Source organism: Giraffa tippelskirchi, chromosome 6 (genome assembly GCF_054371585.1).
Source record: "Giraffa tippelskirchi isolate mGirTip1 chromosome 6, T2T-mGirTip1v1.2.pri, whole genome shotgun sequence".
Taxonomy (NCBI): Eukaryota; Metazoa; Chordata; class Mammalia; order Artiodactyla; family Giraffidae; genus Giraffa; species Giraffa tippelskirchi.
This window is the reverse complement of record NC_137280.1, coordinates 613,590-639,641: the sequence shown is the minus strand read 5'-3', so window position 1 is coordinate 639,641 and position 26,052 is coordinate 613,590. Positions and strand designations below refer to the sequence as shown.

General features: G+C 39.4%; 2 protein-coding genes and 1 non-coding gene across 11 annotated transcripts in view; 1 reads left to right on the top strand and 2 right to left on the bottom strand.

Annotated features, from left to right (window-relative positions):
• MRPL13 (mitochondrial ribosomal protein L13) overlaps positions 1 to 14,490 on the bottom strand; it is a 39,166-nt gene extending 24,676 nt beyond the window's left edge. The window contains exons 1-5 of one of the 6 annotated variants that reach the window (XM_081504810.1): positions 13,043 to 13,629; positions 11,303 to 11,429; positions 9,415 to 9,538; positions 5,444 to 5,537; positions 1,505 to 1,565 (exon numbers count right to left, since the gene is read on the bottom strand). In XM_081504810.1, coding sequence (XP_081360936.1) covers positions 1,505 to 1,565; positions 5,444 to 5,537; positions 9,415 to 9,538; positions 11,303 to 11,317 — 294 coding nt within the window. In that variant the 5' untranslated portion in view covers positions 11,318 to 11,429; positions 13,043 to 13,629. Of the gene's footprint in view, positions 1 to 1,504; positions 1,566 to 5,443; positions 5,538 to 9,414; positions 9,539 to 11,302; positions 11,430 to 13,042 lie in introns of all 6 variants that reach the window. The other 5 variants (XM_081504809.1, XM_081504812.1, XM_081504807.1 and 2 more) reach the window with 5 other exon arrangements.
• Positions 13,896 to 26,052, top strand: part of MTBP (MDM2 binding protein) — a 67,488-nt gene continuing 55,331 nt past the window's right edge. For 2 of the 4 annotated variants that reach the window (XM_081504799.1, XM_081504798.1), the window contains exons 1-8: positions 13,896 to 14,062; positions 15,099 to 15,179; positions 18,152 to 18,225; positions 18,321 to 18,472; positions 20,335 to 20,393; positions 21,940 to 22,084; positions 24,139 to 24,256; positions 25,138 to 25,272. In XM_081504799.1, the coding sequence (XP_081360925.1) occupies positions 13,954 to 14,062; positions 15,099 to 15,179; positions 18,152 to 18,225; positions 18,321 to 18,472; positions 20,335 to 20,393; positions 21,940 to 22,084; positions 24,139 to 24,256; positions 25,138 to 25,272 (873 nt within the window). In that variant the 5' untranslated portion in view covers positions 13,896 to 13,953. Of the gene's footprint in view, positions 14,063 to 14,586; positions 14,712 to 15,098; positions 15,180 to 17,478; positions 17,557 to 18,151; positions 18,226 to 18,320; positions 18,473 to 20,334; positions 20,394 to 21,939; positions 22,085 to 24,138; positions 24,257 to 25,137; positions 25,273 to 26,052 lie in introns of those variants that run through there. The other 2 variants (XM_081504801.1, XM_081504800.1) reach the window with 2 other exon arrangements.
• On the bottom strand, positions 22,838 to 23,041 carry LOC145511806 (small nucleolar RNA SNORA73 family). Its single transcript, XR_014058180.1, has one exon. It is a non-coding gene; the product is annotated as a small nucleolar RNA SNORA73 family (small nucleolar RNA).

The window sequence follows — 26,052 nt, the reverse complement described above, 5'->3', positions numbered from 1 at the left end:
TGTGGAGATACACAAAACTTTTTTAAGAATGAAGGTAAAAATAGAGTTACAAACAGCAAAGGGGAGTTCACTGTTCAGAGACTGTTATGATGGGAATGTCAGTGAGGACACCTCAAGGGGGACGCTGATCCAAGTTAAAAGACTGCAAGCAAAGAGCGTAAAAACCCAGTAACAGTATGAAAAATGAGAACAAGAATGTCCAGCCGGAAGGGTTTGTAAACCATCTTGAACAGAGGAAACATACAGACGAGAGGGAGAATGGGTATTAAAATTCTTCCAGAGGCCTCGACTTGACTTTGAGGAAAGTGAAAATATTGATTAATCTTAGACGTCTAATAAATGAGCGCAGTCAACCCAAAAGCAAGCAAGAAGGGGAGGAGAAGGAAAACAAGACCTAGCTCCACCTGTGGACACAGCGTGGGGAGCAGAGCGGGACGGATTGAGAAAGGAGCGCTGACGTGCACCCCGTGTTCAGTCGCTGAGTCAAGTTTGCCTCTCTGTGACCCCACGAACTGCAGCCCGCCAGGCTCCCCTCTCCATGGGATTTCTCAGGAAAGAATACTGGAGTGGGTTGCCATTTCCTTCTCCAGGGGCTCTTCCCCACCCATGGACCAAACCTGCGTCTCCTGCACTGGCCGGTGTGTGTGAAACAGACAGCTGGTGGGAAGCTGCTGTAACACAGGGAGCCCAGCTCAGGGCTTGGTGATGACCAAAGGGGCAGGATGGGGGTGAGACCAGGGCTCAAGGAGGGAATATATACAGTTATGGCTGACTCACAATGACGTATGGCAGAAACCAACACAGTATTGAAAAGCAATCATCCTCCAATTAAAAAAATAAAATCTAGCTCAGTAAAGTTTAAAGATAAACTATAAAATGATATAGGCATCAAAATAAAAAAAGGTTGATTTACCTATATCAATATATAAAAAGAATAGACTACAAGTTAAAAAGCACTATTGGAGATAAAATCAGTACATACCCCAATCAATTCTTCAGGAAGATTACAATTCCAAACTTAAATTTATCTAATCCTAAATCTTCAAAACATACAAGGGAAAAAACTGAGAGAACTCTAAGGAAAAACTAACAAATCCATAATTGAGATTTTAGCATAACTCTTCAAGATAATAAAGTAAATAACAAAAATAGAGTGTAAGATTGGAACATACTTAGCAAGTTTGATGTAATTAAAATATAAACATATACATACATACATCTGTCTCCCCAAAACATTTTCAGCAATCATATATTCTAGGTGATCATGCAGATGTCAAAAAATTGAAAAGCATCAAAATTCTATGACTAAATGCAAAGTATATTAAATAGTAATTAGAAAAGATACAGAATGATTAAATATTATTGATACTTATCAAAACTTGTATGGTATAGTGAAGAACTCACAGCCTTGAACACTAGCTACATTAGAAGAGAAGGCAGACTGAAAACCCAGTTTCTGAACCAGTCTCTCCACAAACGATAAATAATAAAAAAATACACTTACTGCTACTGGATCCTTCCGGTGAAGCTGAGCAGCTGTCACTTGTCTAAACCCACCTGGGTAGCTATCAAAAGAAACAAAGACATTAAAATTAGGAATAGGCGATGGGACGGTCTCCTTGAAATGAACATTTTCTTATATGAAAACTATTTTTATTATGAAATTACATTTGTTTCTCCTGGAGGAGGAAATGGCAACTCACTCCAGTATTCTTGCCTGGAGGATCCCATGGACAGAGGAGCCTGGTGAGCTATAGTCCATGGGGTTGCAAAGAGTCGGACATGACTGAGCAACTAACACACATACTTGCTTCTGGAAACTATGGTCCTCATCATGTCTTAAAAATTAAGCAGTAACTATGCTATATGAAATTCTATTAAGTGATCAAATTTAGCAATCGTTGTTTTATAAAACCAGTCAAACCTAAAGGAAATCAGTCCTGAATGTTCACTGGAAGGACTGATGTTGAAGCTGAAACTCCAATACTTTGGCCACCTCATGCAAAGAACTGACTCAGTGGAAAAGACCCTGATGCTGCGAAAGATTGAACGCAGGAAGAGAAGGGGACGACAGAGGATGAGATGGCTGGATGGTATCACTGACTCAATGGACATGAGTTTGGGTAAACTCTGGGAGTTGGTGATGGACAGGGAGGCCTGGCGTGCTGATCACAAAGAGTTGGGACACAACTAAGTGACTGAACTGAATTTCATAAGAAGTTCCACATCTTAGAAACCTCTTGGCTAACCATTTTTAAAATTAATTAATTAATTATTGGCTGTGGTAGGTCTTCACTGGACTTTCCTGGTGGCTCAGCTGGTAAAGAATCTGCCCGTAATGCAGGAGACCTGGGTTCGACCCCTGGGTTGGGAAGATGCCCTGGGGAGGGAAGGACTGCCCACTCTGTCCTCACTGCTCCACGTGGGCTTTCTGCAGCCGCGGCAAGCGACAGCTACGCGTTGCTGTGGTGCGTGGGCCCCTCGAGGCACTGGCTTCTCTCGCTGCGGAGCGCGGGCTCCAGTAGCTGCTCCCAGGCGTGTGGCATCTTCCCGGATCAAGGATGAAACCTGTGTCCCTTGCACTGGCGGCAGATTCTTACCCACTGCATCACCATGGAAGTCCTTGGCTAACTACATTCCTATTGGAATTTAAGTTCATTCAGCATTCATTCATTCATTCAAACATTCACAGTTGCTTATTTCTGCTTGAATGAACGGAAAACAAAACAAAGTGCCCAAGTGCCCCCTGAAATAATTAGACAAGGTGAGTAAGCCGGGGTCAGGTCTGCGGAAAACGGTGGCCGACTACTTGGTTCTGAAGGCAAGTTAATCCTCTAAACAGGTTGTGTTCCTATTTCCTATTACCAGGAAGTCATATGCTGCTTGTGTTCAGATCAATATCATAAAATGGAGATTAAAAAAAATATTTGGGATAGTTATTGGAGATCTCAGTCACCTGAATACCCCAGACCCAGGTCTGGAATCAAGGTTTTGCCAGCAGCAACCAGTATAATATGAGGCACCTCATTTCATCTCTTTATTTATGGGTTTGCTCAGATAAGAAAAATGCTAGTATCTTCCCCATCTACCGCTGATGATTTTGAGAGGCGAGTAGCAAAGTGTTTGTGACAGCGCTTAAGAAACTTAAAACAAAACCAACATACAGATGTAAGACGTTATTACACTGAACGGATGAATAAAAGCCTAGATGATTTTCAAGGAAGGGAAAAAGAAAACGTAAAGACAGTGGACTCTGCAAGGGAAATTTAAAATTATCTAAATATGATTCCTCTTATAAGGTTCTTTCAACACTTAAAAACATTTTGAAGAGGATTTAGAGAGCCACGTTTTAGGAATAAAATTTAAGAAAGTAAATTTAGAAGTAGCAGAGAAAAAAGGATAATTTTCAAAATGATACTCTTTCATTTGTTTCATGGAGTTTCACCCTCATATCAAGAAATAATTGTCCTCTATCCTTTCTCTCTGGGAAGAAAGTACTTTATGCTTTTATCACGTGGTTATTTTGTGTGTGTGTGTGTGTGTGAAGGAAAGTTAATGTTTTTTTTTTTTTTTTAATTTATTTATTTTAACTGGAGGCTACTTTACAATATTGCAGTGGTTTTGCTATACATTGACATGAATCAGCCATCGGTGTACATGTGTTCCCCATCCTTATCACTTGATTATCTTGCATTTTCATATTTCTTTCCCAATTGCCTCTAAACTTTATAAAACTTTTTTTACATATATTTTACTTTGCCAAAAGTAAAAATGACTAAAAATGAATGTGAATTAATTTTTGTTAGATAAAGATTTCATGAAAGTGTTTAAGTATAGGAATGGGCAAAGGTTGGCTAACAAGCAAAAGTGTTTTTCCAAGCATTTAAGACCTACTTGGGCAAAAGCCGAAAAGAAACAGATGGGAACCTCAAAGCCGGCTTGTCTAAGATGAAGGAGCACTTGGAAATAAAGTAATTTTGATCAAGAATGAAAGGTCAATATTTCTAACTATATCTTGCATGACATTGAAGAAATTATGCTTAATAAAATTTGTACATGACCTGAAACTGAGGGGTTAACTAACACATTACCTGAAATAATCCAGATCTCAAAAGATCTTAAAAGGCTGGAGATAAAATTTAACATGGAGTAAACTTAGGGTACTACGGCTAGATTAAAATGCAACTGAAACACACAGGAAGGAGGATACCAGGTTGAAAAAGACTTGAAGAGTTTTCGCTGATCGCAAGCTCAGTGTAGCACACAGTGATGCAGCCTTGAAGAAGCCTTCTACCGCAACAGAAGACCGAATCACTGACAGATGGAAGAGTCACTGCACCAGAAAACCGTCAGAACACGGCCAGGGGGGTGTTACTCCATGAAGATCCTGATGAGTAATGAATGCGCCCAGAGAACAGTGAGCAAGATATAACGAAGACATTTGAAGGGAAGTCGCATAAAGAACTCTGCACGGACTACAGGTGTTTAGTCTAGAGAAAAGGCAGATCAGTGAGCACTTGCTGATCACTGTCTCACAATTACCTGAAGGAGGTCATGTGGTAGATACAATTTTATACCGTCCAAAAAGGAGGACAGAGGACGAGATGGCTGGATGGCATCACCAACTCAATGGACATGAGTTTGAGCAAGCTCCAGGAGGTGGTGAAGGACAGGGAGGCCTGGTGGGCTGCAGTCCAGGGGGTCGCAAAGAGTCGGACACAACTGAGCGACTGAACGACAGCAACAAAAGGCCATTATGAAAGCTGAAGACAAGACAGATGATGACTTAACAGCACTGAGACCTTTCCAAAATTCAGACCGTGTCAAAGGCAAAATGAATGGGCTGCCTCAGGAGCTAGGAGACTGCTACTATTCAAAGACAGGCAGACCTTTAATCTGAAAGGGATGCTGTGGAAAGGTATAACGGTGTCTTTCCAACGTGGGATTCTGCTTGCCATTCTTTCAACCTCTCATGCACTTTTAGAAGTTCAAGATGGTTCTGGAAAGAGCAGTAAGACGAATCAGGGGAAGCAGAAAGAAATGAGAAGAGTGACTAAAGAATGAGAAAAATCTAGATCAGAGAGGTTAACATGACAAGTACTCTCAGGAAAAACCAATAGCCTTGGGCAATTATAAGGATCTGGTACAGTTTTGTGGTTTTCTGATTGAGTAAATCACACATGCATCACAAACAAAATCGGTGTTTTCTTAAATTTCTTTTTCTTTCAAAATTATTTTATTATTTTATTTGTATTTTTTGGCCGTGCCATGCGAGATCTTAGTTCCCTAACAGCGCACTGAACCTGTGCCCCTGCAGTGGAAGCGCAGAGTCTTAACCACTGGACCACCAGGGAAGTTCCTTAAATTTCTTTTAAATATGATCAATAATATTACACTAATACATTTCCACTGCCTGTCTTCCCTGACAAAAGCATCATCTTACCCAGTGTGTGAGGAGTATACTTTTTGTTCCCATTTGTTTCCAGAAAAGGCAATGTGCCTTGTGTTCATGATGACAACATGATCCCCACAGTCACCTGGATTTAAAAGGACAAAGAAAGAAAAAAGGATTTTGGTTGAAAAATCTTGACTTCAAGAAAAGCGAACTTGGTTATTTACAAAGCTTTCCAAAGTCCAAAGAACACATCAGTGAGTATAAAGCATGCCACAGTTCAACCTCAAAATCCTTGAACAGACTGATGTTTTCCTTTTACATAACATCTAAGTATAGAAGGAGTTGGCTAGACATTTGGAAACTCTCAACACTGGAAGGTAAAAGAGAATTCGGTAAAGAAGCCAATAACAACAATAGGTCTTTGAAAGGCAAATTACTGTTACTCTTATTATCTTTGACCATTAATGATTACACTTCATTAAAATGTAATAATTACACTTTAATAACAATTACACTTCACCATTTTTAACTATCTAATACAAATTTCCCCTTAAAAATACAAGAGAAAATGAAAACAATATGCATAAAGATGAAAAAAGGTTTGTTTTACCAATAGGTAAATTGGAAACAAATGTAAAACATCACAATTGTTATTCATTTCAAAGTCAGAGAATAGAGTATTATGCTCTTCTGCTTAACTACTAACACAAGGTTTTTTCCAATCACATTTAACTAGTTAAATATCTTTTAAACTGGAAAAAAAAAATTTAAAGTTTGGTAAACAGCTTTCAGAAATAGGAATTGAGTTTATTTACAAAAATTTATCACCTTAGATTTCTAACCTTATTTGATTTCTGTTTATAATATTGGGCTAAGTTAAATGGCCAAATAAAATTCAAACTAATTCAATCAAGGGGAAAACTCAAAGATTTATGTCAGGAAATCTAACGTCTCATCATGGATCCACGGTCGTCTCCCTCCTTCCTCACATACAGCACTGCTTTTATATACTGATCTTACAGGATTTGAGAAATGTCTGAAAAACAGCCATTCCAATTTAGTGATAAATAACGGAAGTTTGGCTTTGGCTTTTATGCTTGTTTCCGGCCTTGATGCACAAATATCCAAATGCCTCCTTCAGTTTTTTTTTTCTTCTTTCAGTATCCCTGAACTTCTGCACGGCTAATGTGACGGATGATCCTGGAAGTTACCACAAAACCCACTGAGTATAAAGACACTGTGACAGGAACGCGGGGTGTCGTCCCAGTTGACCGCTGGCACATGAATATTCACTTTTGAAAGAGGTGAGTATTCTAGATATAACCGGGAGCAAAACCCTCAGTGCTTTGTATGACCATGTTCTAGGAGTAAGCTGAAGAACAAATGTGCGATTAACACTGTAAAATTTAAATGACATTGTTAACACTTGAAATAGACTGACTCAACTGATTAGTAAGAGAAACACTTTAGCTGGGTAACTTTAAGAAGAGCATTTTAAACTTTTTTTTTTCCCTAACAAATTCTTAAAAGGTTTAAATAAATAATGCAAAACAGAATACCAGAGATTAGATTAGTTGAGTTGTTTGAACTGTGTTTGAATTGCTAACATTCACAATGTAACCTTTAAGAACTGTGTGAAACTTATTTGATTTCATTCCATGTGCACCAGAAATATTTTAAGATGATCTGATAACTTCAGATAATGCTAACGAAAGGTTTCCCTCTGCTTCTTTTAAATGCTCATATAATCTTCCTCAACTGATTAACTTGTGGACAATGAAAATAACGGCGTTCTCATGAAGAGCAAGTCATAATCCAGAAATCACCAAGGCCCCTTCCTTTCCATTCATCAGTGAGAAATACACATGTTCAGAAAGCTCCCGCGTCCCCAGCTCAGGAGGGCAGCTCTAACTAGAAGGGAGTGGGTGTAAAGTGGTTCAAAGATTGTACACTCATGAATCTGAACATACTCAGAGGCCCACTGGGCTGGGGGAGATGCTGTGGCAAACCAACTTTCCATTTACGTGTTTATTTTTTTTCTTATGGAAACTGTGGTTTGGGTCAAGATGGAAATGCCATCAAATTAGAAGAACGTGCTCCTTTCACAAAACTGGGGAGAAGATGGAATCAGCAGTAGCCACATAATTCTTTTTCAAGTACAGCTCTTATCATCCATCCACTTAATTACAAGTAAGTCATCACTGCCAAAGCATTCCTCACGTACAGAAGAGGGAACACTCTGCCAGGACAAGATGAGCCTTTCTGTCAGGATGTCCTCTCCTAGGAACGGAGGAGAGCTTTCTAGGAAATCAGAAATTTACTTTTTAAAGACTAAATTGTATTTTTGTTTCACTGTATTTAATATTCCACTTTTATCAGCAGAAGTTTGGACTTTTCATGTCCCTAAGATCACTAAAATCAGAACTTAAACTGCAAAAAAACCTTAAACTGCAAGCAGTTTTCAATTTACAAATATGTTGTTTTAAGTGTTTTTCTAACATTTTTCAGTTCAATCAGCATTTATTATGTATGTTTTATGTGCTTATAAACATTATAAACATGTTTACTTGAAAACATACAGTTTCCCAGAAAAACAGTGTTAGAAATGATGGCCATATATACAGGAAGGGCTAGGTTAGTATTTAGGTGTGATAATGACATTTAGGTTATACTGGAGAATATATTCTTAGGAGACATATGCTGAGGTATTTAGGGGGAGATTTACTGATTATCAGTCATTTATTTTCAAATGATTGAGTAAAAATAACATGGTAAAATACTGTGTAATTTAGGTGGATATAGAGAAATTCACTGTACTATTTTGACCTTTTCTGAAACTGAAAATTTTTATAAGACAAGTTAGAAAAAAGTAAAAGACTAACAAACCAGTGGAAAAAAGGGAAGAAATGGAGACGTTTCACCGAATGGAAACGACAAAAAGGCCAAGGTATAAACGAAAAGATACTGAACTCCACGTGCAATTACGAAAACGCAAATTAAAACCACAGAGCATTTCCAGCTACCAAAGTAGAATGTTGCTCCGATGAGGAATAATGAAAACATCTGCATAAGAAGACTGACTAGGTTCCTGTGTATCTTTGAACCCAGTAATTCCTGTCCTACAGACCTCAGAGAAACTCTTCCACTCCGTGTCCTGGAAAAACGGTACAAGAATATTGATAGCAGTGTTATGTGTAAGAAACAAAAAAGGAGGTGAACCACCCAAATGCTGAGTGAATGGATATTTATATCATCATTATTATTATTTTCTTAAAAATAGTCTCTATATTTATACACAGATAAATGAATACATCCCTATCCATCTATACACATCTTTGTATATTTCATATTTCAAAAAAAAGTTAAAACTCTGATTAGTTGCAAAAAGCGTTGTTGACAGGCCAAGCAAGATGAAGAGTAAGAACTGACATTCGGGTCCTGCAGGGTGGACGGGGAGTGCCTAGGAAAGTGAAGTCAATCAAAACTACCTGGGCTAAGCGGAAGGCTTTTAGTACGAAAGCAACTGTTTTTTGTTTTGGAAAAAGGATATGGAAAAGCAAATTTCCTAACTCAAAACAGTGAAAAATAACTTTCCATACCTAGCTAGCTCTATATATCTCTCTGAAGGAAAGAGCCTTTAGAAGAGAGGGCAAGCTTATCTGAGTATTTTCAACAGCTCTCTATTGAAACACACGTTGCCGCATGAAGAGGCGTGCCGAAGAGTGAGCATTTCAAGTCCAAGTCAGGACATTTCTGAGAGTGAAAGGAAGAGATGCTGATGATTTTGCTGGGACAACGGCATAAAATGAGACTGTTTCAGGCAAAATGGTCTACGTGGTTTTCCTATAAGAAGCAAAATTCATTTTAGTGCCCCAACAGGATTTCGGTGAAGATGGAATAAGGGATCTTCAAGGTAAAAAAAAAAAAAAGAGATCGTTGCAGCAGTCCAGTCAAACATCTTCAAAATTCTATCCTCACATGACAACTGCATTTACCGACAGGTCTAAAATGATACTCACTCAGTTGATGGTACACAGGCTTATGCAATCCTTGAAGTCTAACCGATGCCAGGGCAGCAAGCTTGCCAGGGGGCTGCATTTTCCCATCTAAGAGATACCAAACTCGGGCAAAAGTGGCCCATTGCTTAAGAGACGGAAGAGGAAACAAGGAAAATTCTCATTAAATGGGAACACCTGAGTTTGTTATTGGATACCACTGTACACAATCGACAGTTAATGTCAATAATTACCACGAAAAAGATCCCATCGTTAGATAATTTTTTTCATTTCTATTTCTGGAAAAAGGGGATCTTTCCTCATTCTTCTGCAGAGATTAATGCACTCATTCTTCCTGCCTGCTCTTCTATTAGCAGTATGGATTATGCTTTATTAAAAACATTCCAAAGATATTATTTCCTTTTACATTTTGTATTTTTCGTACCATGTACAATAGACTGGAGGGTTAATGAGAAGCTCTTATGAAAGCAGAAGTTGTTTCTGAAGGTCTTTAAAAACACCTTGAGATCAGAAGATGCATTACATTGAAAGAAGAGTGGCCAGTTAGAAACTGATGACTGTTTAGGAGTTTAACTCTAGTGAAAGAAAGTGTGAAAAAGTGTTAGTCGCTCAGTCATGTCTGACTCTGTGATGCCATGGGCTGTAGCCTGCCAGGCTCCTCTGTCCGTGGGATTCTCCAGGCAAGAATACTGGAGTGAGTAGCCATTCCCTTCTCCAGAGAATCTTTCCGACCCAGGGATTGAAGCCAGGTCTCCTGAATTGCAGGCCCATTCTTTACCATCTGAGCCACCAGGGAACTAGCAGAAATGAAGCTGGAAAAGTATAGATGGATGATACCAAATAAACTTAGATTTAAAAAAACTGCCTTAGACATCTAAGGCTGCTGCAGGGTTAGATCATGGTCTTTGCAGTGTCTAACACTGCCTTCAAATGCTAAGAAAACTACAGGCCAGAAAGATCTTGATCAGATCCTTTGTCTATGGATATACACAAGGTGCCAAACAATGTTGGAAAAAGTACTGATACAACTAGGCTGGCTGGCTTTATCTTAAATTTAACCACCACAAACCTCAAATCAGTAAAACTGCTTACCCATCTGTTTTCCTGTTCTCATTTTCCTAGTCTCCATCCCATTCCCCTTGTATATCTTTTGTCAGGTTTATCTCTATTTCATATGTTTTGATGCCCCTGTAAAGTGTATTGCATTTTTAATTTAAATTTCTGATTGTTGCTAGTATATAGAAATACACTTCATTTTTATATTTTGGTCTTATATACTGCAACCTTGCTAAAGTCATTTATCAGTTCTAGTAACTTTTTTTAAATTCCCTTTTTTACACAGATGATCCTTTGCAAATAAGGAGAGCTTCTAGCCCACATACTTTCCATTTCTCTCTCAGTATATGAACTAAAAAAAAAATTATCTACAAGACAGTCATTTCTTCAATAAATTGCAAAGGAAAAAGATAGCATAGGAACCCATTATTAAGAGACTTAAAAAAAAAAAAAACCTCAGCAACTTACTGTACTTTGGATCCCATTCCAAAGGAAAAAACCATAAAAATATTCTGCATTAATATTTATATTATAAAATATATATGTGAGAAAATTGGAAATGTGAACATATACTGAATAATTGATACTAAGGAATTGCTATGAAATTTTCATTTAGCTTTGATAAATGGTAATGGGATTTAAAAAAATCTTTATCTTATAAAGAACGTATTGAAACATTTTCTGATGAAATAAGAGAAAGAAGTGAGTGAGGTACAGATTAAATATACTGTGAGCCTTCCGAAACTGGGTGATAATCTACTTTAATATCTGATTGAGATTATCCATAATAAAGTTAAAAAAACACAAAAAGCTACTCCTGACCTCCATTCCTTACCAGTGACTGCCTCATTTCTTTCCTTTTCTTGCAGTAAACTCTTGCAAAGACTTGTCTTTACTCCAAATTTCTCTCTCCTCATTCTTTCTTCAGGGCTTCCCTGGTGGCTCAGCAGTAAAGAACCCGCCTGCAATGCAGGAGATAGGCGTTTGATCCCTGGGTCGGGAAGATCCCCTGGAGAAGGAAATGGCAACCCACTCCAGAATTCTTGCCTGGAGAATCCCATGGACAGAGGAGCCTGGCAGGATGCAGTGTATGGGGTCGCAAAGGAGTCGGCACAACTCAGGGAGCAAACAACCACCAAAACCATGCGTTCTTCAGCCTGCTCCACCCTGGCTGTCTTCCCACGCCCAGCAGCAGCACACCATCGCCAAAGTTACCACGACCTCCACATTACTAAACCCCTCGGTCAGCTCTAAGTCTTTGACACAGTTGACCATTCCCCTCTCCTGGGTAGTCTTTCTTCACTTAATTTCTGGACCACTGTCTATCCCCATCCACCCATCATGCTGATTCTTTCTCTTGCCTCTGAAAGGCTGGTAAGTTCCACCGCTGTTCTTGGTCCTCCTCTCTTTTCTTTACTTACTTCCTCAAAGACTTCTTCCAGGCCATTTGTATGCTTATGATTACCTAATCTACATCTCCAGCTTGGACCTCTTTTCCTAACTCCTGAACTCTTTGAGACCCTATGGACTGCACCCTGCCAGGCTCCTCTGGCCATGGGATTCTCCAGGCAAGTATACTGGAGTGGGTTGCCATTTCCAGGGAATCTTCCCCACCCAGGGATCAAACCCAGGATCCCTGCATCTCCTGTACCAGCAGGCTGATTCCTTTACCACTGAGCCACCTGGGAAGCCCCCTGAACTATACACTTGTATTCAACTGCCCACCTGGCATATAAACTACAGTGTTTTCTAAAATTATATGTAGCAGAAGACCAGTTTTTCCCCAATCCATTGGAGACCAATACTCTGATAGGAAAAAAAAAACAACTTGATAAGGCAATTAAAATGCTGCTACAATGTCCAACTGCTACAGTTCTTTTTAATGATTAACTTTAATTCCTGTATTTCCTCCATCAGGGGCAGGTAATAAAGAGTTCAAGGAAGGAATCTCAACTGGGGCAGGACTAGGCTAAGAGGCATCTTAGAGTAACACATCCAAAACCCAACCCTGCTCTTCCTCTGAAACCTGCTTCAGTCTCAGCCTTCCCTTTCTCAGTTGATGGAAGGTCCCTCCGGTTGTTGAAACAAAAAAACCTTGGATTAGTCCTTGTTTTTTTCTGTTGCTGTCGGCCACCCTTAGTCCTTGGAAATCTGACTGGTTCCACCTTCACACGGAACGTGACCCCTTTTCAACACTACACAGCAACGAGGCCTGGTTCGCGCCACCGGCATGTCTAGCCTGGATTATTGCGGTAGCCTCCGAATAGATTCTTTGCTTCTGTCCTCCACCAATTTCCCATTTCTAAACAATTCGTTCCTAACTCAGCAGGCACCGGGTACTCCTTTTAACACTTAAGCCAGATCAGGTTACTACTTGGTTCGAAACCCTCCAAAGTGAAAGTCGCACAGAGTCATGTGCGACTCTGACCCCATGGATTATACAGTCCATGGGATTCTCCAGGCAGGAACACTTCCCAGGGGATCTTCCCAACCCAGGGATCACACCCAGGTCTCCCGCATTGCAGACGGATTCTTGACCATCTGAGCCACCTGGGAAGCCCACTGAACTGCATACCTGTGCTCAATCGCTCAGTCCTGTCTGTCTCTTTGCAGCCCCATGAACTGTCCACGGGAATTCTCCAGGCAAAAATACTGGAGTGGGTTGCCATCTCCTCCTCCAGCGGGTCTTCCCAACACAGGGATCGAACCCGCGCCTCCCGCAATGGCAGGCGCGTTCTTTACCAGCTGAGCCACCAGGGAAGCCCAAACCTCAAACCCCTACAAAGGCGGCCCTTATTTTGCTAAGTCACACTCTTCCAGTAGTCTACAGTGCCCTATGAGATACATCTTATTAGCTCCCCGACTGTCCCCCTAACGCCGCTCCGGGGTGAGGGGAGGCCAGCGAAGGGCGGGCTGAAAACGCCGAAGTAGGGCACCCAGAGCACTCCACGAAGTGGTGGTTAGCTGCGACCCTCGTCTGTGCTTTATCGAGGCATCTCCGGGCCTAGGGGCTGGCTCCCCATCCGCCTCGGCGTCGCCAAGTCCGGCCGCCTCCCGCTACAGTGAGGAAGCCCGCCACGCCTCGAGCGCCGCCTCACCTGGGGGGCCCTGGACAGACCCGCCATGTTCCCGATGGGGGGCTCCGCGCTTCCGCCGGGACCCGGGGCCTCCTCGCATCACGGCCCGGCGGGAAACGCGCGGAGCTGCGGATGACGGTTCCTAGGCCAGCAAGCCTTCGTCTGCTTCTCCGCGTTTCCCACGTCTCTTCCAGTCTTCCCACCACAACCATTCCGTCAGGAAGAGAGGACACAATGCGGTTATTGAGAGAATAGCCCCCGAAAGTCACTCGCCTGCTGGAAAAGGTGCGGAAGCCGATGGGGGACGGGCCGTTTCCCGCCGAGCTGAAGAGAAGGCGCCGGAAGTGCTTCAGGAGCGCGGGCGGTTTGGACGGACGCCGGCGCCTGAGGCGGCTGCGAGCGCTGAGGGATGGATCGCTACCTGCTTCTCGCGGTCTGGGGCGAGGGAAAGGCTGCGGCGGCGGCCCCGGGGCGTCGGCCCGAGGCCTCGCGCGTCGAGGGCAGCGGGAAGCCGCCGGGTAAGCGCCGAGCGGAGAAAGCGCGGGAGCGGCTCGCGGGGCGGAGAGGACTCTTTAGTTCAGTTCAGTTCAGTCGCTCAGTCGTGTCCGACTCTCTGCGACCCCATGAATCCCAGCACGCCAGGCCTGTCTGTCCATCACCAACTCCCGGAGTCCACCCAAACCCATGTCCATCGAGTCGGTGATGCCATCCAGCCATCTCATCCTCTGTCGTCCCCTTCTCCTCCCGCCCCCAATCCTACCCAGCATCAGGGTCTTTTCCAGTGAATCAGCTCCTCGCACGAGGACTCAGGGACCAGGTTTTTCTGGGGAGGTCTGGGCGGGGGGCCGCGGGGACCCGTGACTCCCTCAGGTCGGCCTGTCAGGGCTGAGAAGATGCTGCCCGCACGCAGAACGGGGCCAAGGTTCTGGGCGCGACATGCCCGCGCTCGGAACTTGCAGACGCAGTTTAAAAGTTCTCGGGCCTCGGAAATGGAATTTCTGCTCTTGAGACGTGTACGCCTTCAATAGGTAGTTCTGCCTCCTGTGTTCCAAGTGCGAGTCAGACGGAAAGGAATAAGATGGGAAGGGCTCTTACTCTCCTGGAGTTTACATCCTCTCAGGAGGAGGCATTCCGCACGTGGAAGAAGTTAAAAAGCAAGCGACAGATGTAAGACGATTCTGACCGTTTGGGATTGCACTCTTCTTGATGCTGCTGTCTGGCGTCTGTTGCATTTTATTTAGTTTGTTTTGATGGAGAGGTGTTTTGAGGAGGAAGTATATGTGCCTGTGTACAGAGTATTGTAACAGTATTTCCCATCTCGGTTTAAAAATTATTTGGGGGAGGGAGATTTTGGATTTGTGTTAACTGGCAAGCATGTGCAAACCGGGAACTTTACCTATTTTCTCTGCTTGCTTTAGATTATATTAAAATTTGAATAGAGTGTAGATCTTTTATGTATAGTATATTGTTCTGAAGAGGCTCTAATGGTGTAATTGAAATTGGTCTACCTGGTGTAATTCTTGAGCCCAGCTGAGTTTGATTTTTCTTTCTCAGACTTAAGAGCAGCAAATGTTTATCATCTCCTGAAAAGAAGCATTAGTGCTTCAATTACTCCAGAAGTTAGTACTTTCCCTGGTAAGTACAACATAAATCTTCTTTTCACTGGCGTAGCATTTGTATTGGAAATAAATTTAATTAATTTGGTCACATAAGAGTCCAAAAAACATTTGGTTTTTTTTCTTTGTTTGCTTTTGGGAGGGATATTAATAATGTCATTTAATTTTAGCTAAACGTATTTACAGGAAAATATTAGTGCAAAGCTATAATGCGTTGCCAATTAGCACAGAATATATAAATCTTTCTGTAACAAATTTTATATAGCACAGGATTTCTGTGTTATATAAAATTTCATATAACACAGAAATAATGTAAACATTAGACTAATTTAAAACTCCTGTCTTTTGTGGCACACTCTTTTACTTATTGTTACAAGATTTAAAAACTCTATCTATACACATTATTTGCCCATTACTATATTATATTCTCTATCTTTAAACTCAACAGGAAGCACTTGTTGACTGGGTGCAAGTCCCTGGGATAGGGAGCTAGCAAAAGAAATACGGGAAAAGCAAAAGAGGAAAACTGCTTTCCTTCATTGACTGATGCTTGGATGTCATAAAGTTGTTATGAAAATTATTTTATATTCTCATCTTGAGCGTTGTTCCCTTTATGAGATTTGCTTGCCATCTTTAGCTTCATGTAAAATAGAGTAACGTGGCTTTATAAGGAGGATGAGTGATTGTGTTCTGAGTACAAATACATTATTAATGTTCTTACAGCCATTTCCTTAACTGTTTTTTTTTTTTTTTTTGTCATTCTTACCTCTTAATAATTCTCTTAAAAGCACTTCATAATTGTCATCTTTTCTCCATTCTTATATGCTTGAACTTCTTCAAAGTCTTTGACTTTTTTGATCACCCTTTACTTTGGAAAAATTTTTTCTCCTTTGGTTTCTATTGGCATTATACAGATCCATTTATTACTTCTTTGGTAGTTACCCTCTTTTTTTCTTCCGTTTCTTGGCCTCTATCTGAGAGTGGACATGCCAGAACGGGTCTGAAAGCTGAAGAAGTTTCTGGAGACGCCAAGGAGCGTGTGCTTGTTTTGATGACTTTATAGTTCTCATGACTGAACACTGTTCCTTTCTGTTTTCTTTCGTCAGAGAACCTGTCCCTTGAGTTTCAGCTGTCATCTTTGGGGAATTATTTCTAATATGTGCTTCCCTATCTTGTTTGCCAAATCCTGGTAGTACTCATTAATTTTGCAAGTTGGTATAGTTTGAGTCAGTTCTACTATTATTACAATAGGATTTTAATGGAAAATGACATGGTCAGTGAAGGACATGTGACTAGTTGCCTGAAAGATTGCAAAGTAAAAATAGTTTGTAGAAGGTGGACACATGGGACTCCCTTGGTGGTCCTGTGGTCCAGACTCGGCCTTCCAGTGCGGGGGGTGTGGTTCAGTCCCTGGTCAGGGAGCAAAGATCCCACATGCCTTGCAGGCCAAAAAACCAAGACATAAAACAGATGCAATACTAATGTAATTTTAAGTTCAATAAAGGCTTAAAAAAAAGTTGGATACATGTGTCTGGAACTCCAAAGGAGAAGGGAGCTGAAGAAAGATTATAGAATCATCAGTATATAGATGTCAATTCGAGCCGTGAGGAACGATGGGATTGTTTTGGATAGTGAGAAGAGCAGAAAATCTTGAAATGAATTCCAAGGGATTCATTTTTGAAAGGATCTGAGCACCAGTTTTTAAAGAAAGATAGGTTTTCCACAGAAAGCAATTGTTCTCGGGAGGAAGTAGTCAAATGTGTTCTTTTTGATTGCTTTCTTAGTCTGAATGCTGAGAAGGCAAGTACCAGTAGGACTAAAAGCTGTTAGATTTAGAAACACGTTAGTCATTGGTGACTTTGGTGGTTGTATTTTCAGTGGCATGTTGGAGACAAAAGAACAGATTACGTTGGATTTGGAGGGGAGTAGAAAGGCACATAGGAAATGCAGACGATCAAGTGTAGACAGTGCTTTCAGCAAGTTTATCTCCCTGAAAAGTAAGGAAAGAGATAGAGTGGTTAACTAAAAAAGGGAAATTAATTTAAAGGTGATTTAAAAAAATAATTTGAGAAATACTTGTGCATATTTAGATGTTGATGGGAAGGAAATGGTAGAAAAGGAGAGATCAAAGATGCAGGGAAGTCAGCGGCCTGGTGTCCCAGTGGAAGTCCGGGGGATAGCCTTGGTCAGAAGGGTGGTATTTCTTACGTGTCAACGGGGAAGAATGAGGAAAGGCCTAATGGAAATGCAGGAAGGGTGGTATGTTTGTCTACAGGATGTTATTTGAGTTACTACCTAATGGCTTCTATTTTCTTAAGGAATTAGGGGGTAAAGTCTTCTGGAATTTTGGCAGAAATTGGCAATAGGCACTTAGCATCTTTCCTAACTTCTATGAGGTAAGCTGCAGTTACCATATATCTCCTTCCCTCTCCTTTGAATCCAATTTCTGTACATTGCTCTAAATTTTTCATTGATCTTCTGACTCATACCGTGGGGTGACCCTTAATTTCATATCTTCATATAATATTCCAGTCTCCAAGAAGATCATCTCCATTTTAAAGCTATAGTTATTCTTTATCTCCTCTCTCTTTAGTAAGGCTGAACCAAACCTTCATGGTCTTTGAAGAGGGAACCATTTTCCTTAAAATGCTTTGCATTTTTTGGTATTATTCAACAGTAATTGAGTGGGTGTATTTTTCAGCATCTTTAGATTTTAGTGTTTGAAATGAAGACTAATAATAATGATGTAGATTTTGAACTGCGATGAACTAAAGCAGAGTCTTCATAGAGAGGGAATAATTTTGCTCTTTAGGCAGATTTTCCTGTTTGAATTTCCATATTTTTTATATATATATGTATACACATACTTATATATATAACTTGGAGAACTGTATAATATGTATCAAAATTGCATAACCCTCTAAGTATATATGCTGTAACATCTTATTTGTGGCATTCCTTTCTTCTAATCAGTATGATTTTGCTTTCAAGCCTGTTCAGTGGGCGGTATACCTGGTTCCAGGAAGTGGTTCTTTGCAGTGCAGGCAATATGTGGATTTTATCAGGTAATATAAATAAGAAAATGGTTACTGGTGAATGTCTTTGTTAATACAAATAATTCCACGAACCCATTACTTAATGCAGTCTTTTGATATGTTAGTTTTGTAGTTCACACTGGGAAGAGATACATTTTGGTGCAGAGAAAGATGACATCGAAGATGTTCTTCAAACAAATATCGAAGAATGTTTGAGTGCTGTTGAGTGTTTTGAGGAAGAAGATAGCAATAGCAGGGAATCATTATCCTTGGCTGAGTATGCTTACATGCTTCCTATAATGTCTTTACAATATGGGACATTAGATTGTATTCTAGCTATGAGAGTAAGGATTTGATGTGTTAGCAGTTATAAAATTTCAACTCTTATTTTGGAAGATGAGCGGATTGGGCCTTTTATTTGAATAAAATCCTTTAAAATGCAAAAATTTGTATCTGAAAATGTTTAGCTTCTTAAGCTTACTTATTTGTACTGCTACCGCTACTGCTAAGTCGCTTCAGTCATGTCCGACTCTGTGCGACCCCATAGACGGCAGCCCACCAGGCTCCGCCGTCGCTGGGATTCTCCAGGCAAGAACACTGGAGTGGGTTGCCATTTCCTTCTCCAGTGCATGAAAGGGAAAAGTGAAAGTGAAGTCGCTCAGTCGTGTCCGACTCTTAGCGACCCCATGGACTGCAGCCTACCAGGCCCCTCCGTCCATGGGATTTTCCAGGCAAAAGTACTGGAGTGGGTGCCATTGCCTTCTCCACTTATTTGTAGGAGTCATAAAAAGTGATAATGTGTCACTTGCTTGAAGAAAAAGTCTGCTTGATGTTATATTTTAGGAGCTTGAATAGAAACTTTATTTAAGGTTAATAACTGGCATTCAAACCACAGTATCACTTTCATTTTGCTATTTGAAACTGAAATATATTTCTTCAGTTTATCTGTGTTTTCAGCATTTCAGGCATCCTTAAAATCCAGAGCTGCTAGGGTTATATGGGTGATTGGATTCACTTTTAGATTTTTTGAATTGTAGTTCGACATATATGGTGATTTTTAGGTAATGTGAGTTTGTGGTCATTATTTGTTCATAAAATACATTGTCTCTGAGCCATAATTTATTCTTGTCATTTTGGTCTTGTGTAATACTTCATTACAAAAAACTACTTTTACTTATTTTAATATTCAAGTATTATATTTCTATAAATTACTGCAGACTTCGAGTTTTCGTGTTTTCAAATCATATTTGTTTATATTGATTAATGAGGGGAGATGTTGTAGAACTTCAGAAAGGGCATTGAAATGGAGGCTGGTAGAAGTGGTCCCTAGTCATGTGATCTTGGGCCAGTCACTGAACTTCTCTGGTGTTTATTATCTCATCTGTAAAGTGCTGAGAGCCTTTTAGATGATTTCTAAGATGCCTTCTAGCCTTAGGGCTCTTCCCATTCCATGTTTTCTCACCACTATCGAAGATGGTGAGTGCAAAAATCGTTGTTTCTAGTAAGTGACTTAATAACTATTCCACAAGAGGGAGCTTGAGAACTGCGCTTTACCGTGAGATGCCGTAAGTGTTTTAAACAATGGTGAGTTTATAGTAAAAGATTCAAGTACCTTTATGCTGTATAATAAGCTATTTTGAGAAAAATTCATCATATGGATGAAACTAATAGATTTTAAAGAATTGGCGGAGAGTATCGTGTTTTCCTGTCGTCTGTTATATGTCATTCAGAGAAAAGCAGTAGCCTTCTTTATTGAACACTTAGGAATACTTTACTTTGTAGGGTTCAGAAAAACGTTTGGTCTTCTAGTTATGATTTATATTTAATGTACTAGATATAATTTAGGGAAGGTTTTTCCCCCTTGTTTATTACTGTTGTTTGTTTGGGGAGTGTGGCTTAGAACTTGGATTCAGGGTTTGAATCCTAGCTTTCATACTGACTACTGATGTGGACTTTAATTGAATTATTTAAAGTGAGGATAAAAATAGTATTAAGAGGATTGCCTCATGGGATTGTCGTGAAGATCAAATGAGATAATGCTAACATACTTAATAGTGTCTGGCACAGAGATCCATTTGATTAATATGACCTAATTGTGATTATATATAACTTTTTTTTCTATTTTCTCTTTTGTTTCAGCCTTTATGAAGAATCTGCAGACAATTTGCATCAGCTGTCAGACAAGCTTCCTGCTCCTGGTAACGTCTTACGGCTGCTTGCAGTTACTTGTCGTGTCGCACACTGGGCGTGAGTGGAGGATAGACTCAGTCTTTATGCCCGTGTTCTCACTTCTGATTTTTACATTCAAAATGAAAAATGATTTTTATTTGATGTTGTGAAAAACAACATGCTCCACTACTTTAACAAAGTACATTGTTGAGATATTAGTTTTCTTAATTGTTTTCATTTACTTAGACAAAAATTAGAACTTACAAAATTAAATATTTGTCTGTTTCCTCTTCAGTTCTTACTGAAGAAGAGTCTTTATACTGTCTACCATTGTTTTCCACAATGTTCTTTAGAACACTTGTCCCATGACAACTCCTGGAAAAATAAATTCTTTAATGTAGATCATTTGAGTAACATTCTTTCATGGTGTGACGTCAGCTAGATGTATTGTCATGTAGAAAGTCATACAGTAAAAGAAGCCCTTGCAGTTCACTTTTTTTCCTGTAATGGAAAGTGTATTTTATGAAATACTGTATTGTTTATTCTTAAAACTGTATTTTATCTTAATCTTTCTTAAGGTGAATCAGTTAGTTGATTCATCAAAAATTTGATATACTTTGGCATCCACAAATACTTTTAAAGAGTTTTCTGAATATTTTCATTATTGGAGGTCAGTTATTAAGCAGATACTTGTTGTGTCTATTATGTGTCAGGCGTTGTACTGGGAGCTGAGTATACAATGATGAGTAAAGTATATGTGATTATCATAAAGGACTAGCTCACAATCTAATCCTTATATTCAAGATTGTGTTTTAGCATAGAAGATCTTATATGGAAAATAGCTGAATACATTGACAAATAAGCATCAATTTTTTCTATGAAGTTCAAAATATGAAATGTAGAGTTGCTATTTTGGCAAATTGAAATACTTGCATTGTTATGTTTGGTTACTGTTTGATTTTGATTTTTCTTATCCTTCAGTAAAATTTATTTTATAAAATTTGAAGTTTCATGAAGTTAACCTTCTTTCTCAGGAACCAGTGATATTGTCAGTATAATTGAGTTTTATGAGTGTTTTATTGTTCTTTAAAAAGAGGAATAATTTATTTGAGCATTACAGTTTTACACTAATTCATTCCCTTTTGTGTAACAAAATTAAGTATAGAAGAGCATAATGAATTGCAGAAGTTTTTTTTCCCTCTGTTCAAAACAGCAATAGCATTGATGATCTCACGAGCAATGTATTATTAACCACTGGCACATAATTAGCAAGTGATTATGATATAGTTCATTGTTTTTCTGGCATATGCTAGCTATTTCAAGATAGCATGGCTTTAAATCAAGTGATGAACATTTAAAAATTTCGAACTCCAAAAGATGTGTATTGTTTTGAAGAATTTCAGAAATTAAAGTTAAAATCCTCCTTCGTCTTCTAAATAAACATAAAATTCAATTGTCCAGGATACCGTTTTGAGGCATTTCGTGTCTGATGTCTTTAAAAAGTTACACTTAATCAACTGTGCTCCAAAATAAAAATGTAAAAAGAATTATAAAAATGCCTTTATTTCTTTCTAGGTAGAGCAATGATAGATATAATACTGTTGCCTTCTGACAAAGATCCTCCAAAACTGAGAGACTGTTTGCCTACTGTAGGAGCATTAAAACATTTGAAGGAATGGTATTCAGCAAAAATTACTATAGCAGGAGATCATTGTGAAATGTAAGCTGTCTGTGCTATTTGTTTTTACAGTTAACTTGCTACCCTGCTTTTAATAGACCTGGCATTTGAAGTTTTTTGTTTTTTTTTTTTACATATACAGTCATCTTTATTAAAGTTCATGATTACATTAGAAATTGATGGATTTCTTTAAGACATGCAGATTCTCATGGGCACCTACTTTCCACTTTTAAGACTGACAGATAAAGAGGTCAATATCTTAGTGTCATTACATCAAGTTTTCACCAGATAGGAAACCTGAAAAGGTCTCTTGAGCCTTCCAGGTCACTGTACTTTCTAAGACCTGCCCATATGGCCTCTGGCATTTCTTGTAAATTTCAGTCAGTGCCTGGGCAACAGAGCACTATATAACTGCTGGGTTTTAAGATGCAGTTCCAGGGGTTAAATTACCGTACCTATACACTTCCAAATCTCCCAGGCTTATCTTCAGTTATGTATTACTCACTTTACTTGGTGTTTCAGAAGGTAAAGAATCTACCTGCAATGCAGCAGGATCTAGGTTCAATCAATCCCTGGGTCAGGAAGATCCCCATGGAGAAAGGAATGGTTTCCACTCCAGTATTCTTGCCTGGAGAATGAATTTTTGCTTTACTAATCTGCCTGTCAAAGAAAGACTCCAGAGCATTGCTAACTGCAAAGCTGGTGAGGCTCTTCTGTCCTGAAAATGACATTAAAAGAAAAAAGGATTAGATTCATTTGTACAGTCTCAGTTCACTTTAAAAATTTTTGTATACTGGATGTTTCCTGCATGGTTTGTCTCCTCAGTCATTGTCCATAGGACTCTGAGAAGCTGTAGGAATATGCAGGTGCAGACTCAAGGCCCAGCTTCATCTCCAACGCTGTGGAAAGAGACTGTACATCACTGGGCGGAGCCCTGTTCTCCCCTACGCCACCTGGACAGAGCCCGGGGAGAGTGACCTCCCAGGGTATCCACGTTGGACCAGATAGGGAACTGAAAAGGTCTCTTGAGCCTTCCAGGTCACTATACTTTCTAAGACCTGCTCATATGGTCTCTGGCATTTCTTGTAAATTTCAGTAAGTGCCTGAAGATTTTTTAAAATGTGACAGTTTTATGGGGGTGGCCAAGAAAGCAACATCTTATGGGAAAACTAAAACTTTTTGACCAACCCGATATGTCCTACTGCAATTAGAGATTTTTTTCATTGAGAAGAACCTAGATTTTCCTTATTTCATACTTTATATTTCTTAGAAGTTTTAAGTTTTTAGTAAATATTATGGATACTGTTTTTGAACTGTTATTGAGCATTATACTCCAAACACACTGTGTATTTTTAAATAGGTTTGTATTGTCCAGTGAGCACCATGATAAATGCCATGGGTGTATGGATACACTGGATTTATAATGTCGTATTTGTTTTTTGTTTTATGTGCAATGTAGGAATAAATATATACTGTTGTGTTTTATGACACTTGAGTAAGGATCAACTGTGTATTACAGTTTTGGTCCTTAAATAGATGTTGTATTTGTTCACTTCATGAGTTTCTTCATTCAGCAACTGTCTATTGACCAGTGTCGTTATGCCAAGCACAGCAGTATATACTGGGGAATTACAAAAGTGAGATTTGATCTTTTTCATTGAAATACAGGGAGGAACTGGAATGCATATAGTCAGGATAATCTGTCAGTGCCATTAAGGAATTTCATACACAACTGTTGCGGGAACAGTTGAGGAAAGCAGTTCTTTTGAAGATAAGAATTTAATTCTTTCTATCTGTATATGTGTGTACATATGTGTGTATCTGACATGTTAAAGCCAGTAAATAACAATAGGAAAATTATTCATCTGTAGCATTAAGGAGAATTATTCATAATTCACGGCAGTGTTGAGATTAAATGAACATATGCTGGAAACTTCTCCAGAGACTGACTGAATGAATGTTCTATAATATTAGAAGATAAAAGCAGAAATATAAACTTTACATTTTGCTTGTTTAGCTTGTAGTTAACTATAACCATTAAATCTAAGTCAAATTTAAAAGCCTGTATTGAATTATCATGAACTTTTTATTTATAGAAGTTATCAGAAAATTGCAGAATACCTTTCTGCTAATATTGTATCTTTTGAAGATCTCAGAAATGCTATTGATTCAAAGGAGCTATGGAGGGGAAAGATTCAGATACGGGAGACAAAAGTAAGTGGATTTCTGTTGTCACAGTTTACAAAGCAGGCCTTTCAACTTTATTTACAACACAGATAATATAAATGAATCCTAATGAAAATGTACCATGTGAAGATGTTCTGGAAAAACACTTATCTAAATAGAACTTCTTCATTAATAGAAATGTTCTGAATTTATACTTATGCAATAGCCCACTGGCTTCATGTTGCTACTAGAACTTCCTGTGTGACTACTTCAAACACAAAACTGAATTTTTTACTTTAAATAGTCACTGTGATTGTTTTGGACACTGCAATTCTAGAATGTAACATTCTTTTAAAACATAGCATTTAACATTAGTTGAGTTCATGTTTGTCCAAGCTGCTTTATTTCATTGCATGTAAGTTGTATCCACAATCAAATAAGTCTGGTATTTGATGTATTTCAGTCAATTATGCTTAGTCGCTCAGTCATGTCCAATTCTTTGGGACCCCATGGACCGTAGCCCGCCAGGCACCTCTGTCCATGGGATTCTCCAGGTGAGAATACTGGAGTGGGTTGCCATTCCCTTCTCCAGGGGGTCTTCCCAACCCAGGGATCGAACCCCAGCCTCCTGCACTGCAGGCAGATTCTTAACCATTTGAGCCACCAGGGAGTCCCTGTGGTTCCACAGAATGGTCTTAATATACTCCTGCAGGCTAGTAAAAGGCCAAAGAGAGCGTTTCATGAAAAATTCATGTATAAGTTGAAATACAAATGATGTGTACATAAATGGAAGAATTGCATTTTGAGCCGAGGAATCAAAAATGGATTTACATATGGTTTCCCTCTCAACTTTTATGTTGCAATAAGATGTATTAATCTTTATAACTTAATTCATGATGCCTGTAACTGTGCTCTCCATTTCTTTTCAGTTTGGAAGTGAAATTAGTTTTCCTGAATTTTGTTTAAAGGGTGTCACACCTCAGAATTTTAGTACATCTAATTTAAAAACTTGCTTTCTTGACAAAAAGATAATACCATCGAAGGATAAAGATATTTTGCCAAAGGTAATCTGTGCTTGTTTTTGCAATCATCCATTCATAAATATTTTTATAAGATACATTTGAATCTTCAGTTAACTAATATATGTGCTTAAGTGTGCCCACTCACACAACTTTAATTATAATTGTTCTTAAATTATACTGTGTTATCAGCATTGAATGTTGGCAAAACTATCACTGTTTTACATTTTTTTCAAAATGGAACGATCCTAATGTTAGGTCATTATAGGCCTGAAACCACTTTAGGTTTGAACTTTACCACGTGAGCTTTCTAGGATTCAGTTTGAAGGGAACATGACACAGGGGGAAGAGAACAGGCTTTGATCTCTGTCTCTGTATTCACACACACACGCACGCATCATCAGTTCAGTTCAGTCGCTCAGTCATGTCTGACTCTGCGGCCCCATGGACTGCAGCACATCAGGCTTCCCTGCCCCTCACCAATCCCAGAACTTGCTTGAACTCCTGTCCATTGAGCCGGTGATGCCATCCAACCATCTCATCCTCTGTCGTCCCCTTCTCCTGCCTTCAGTCTTTCCCAGCATCAGGGCCTTTTCTAATGAGTCAGCTCTTCGCCTCAGGTGGCCAAAGTATTGAAGCTTCAGTATCAGTCCTTCTGATGAATATTTCGGATTGATCTCCTTTAGGATGGACTGGTTTGATCTTTTTGCAGTCCAAGGGACTCTCAAGAGTCTTCTCCAACACCACAGTTCAAAAGCATCAATTCTTCGGTGCTCAACTTTCTTTATGAATCAACTCTCACATCCGTGTATGACTACTGAAAAA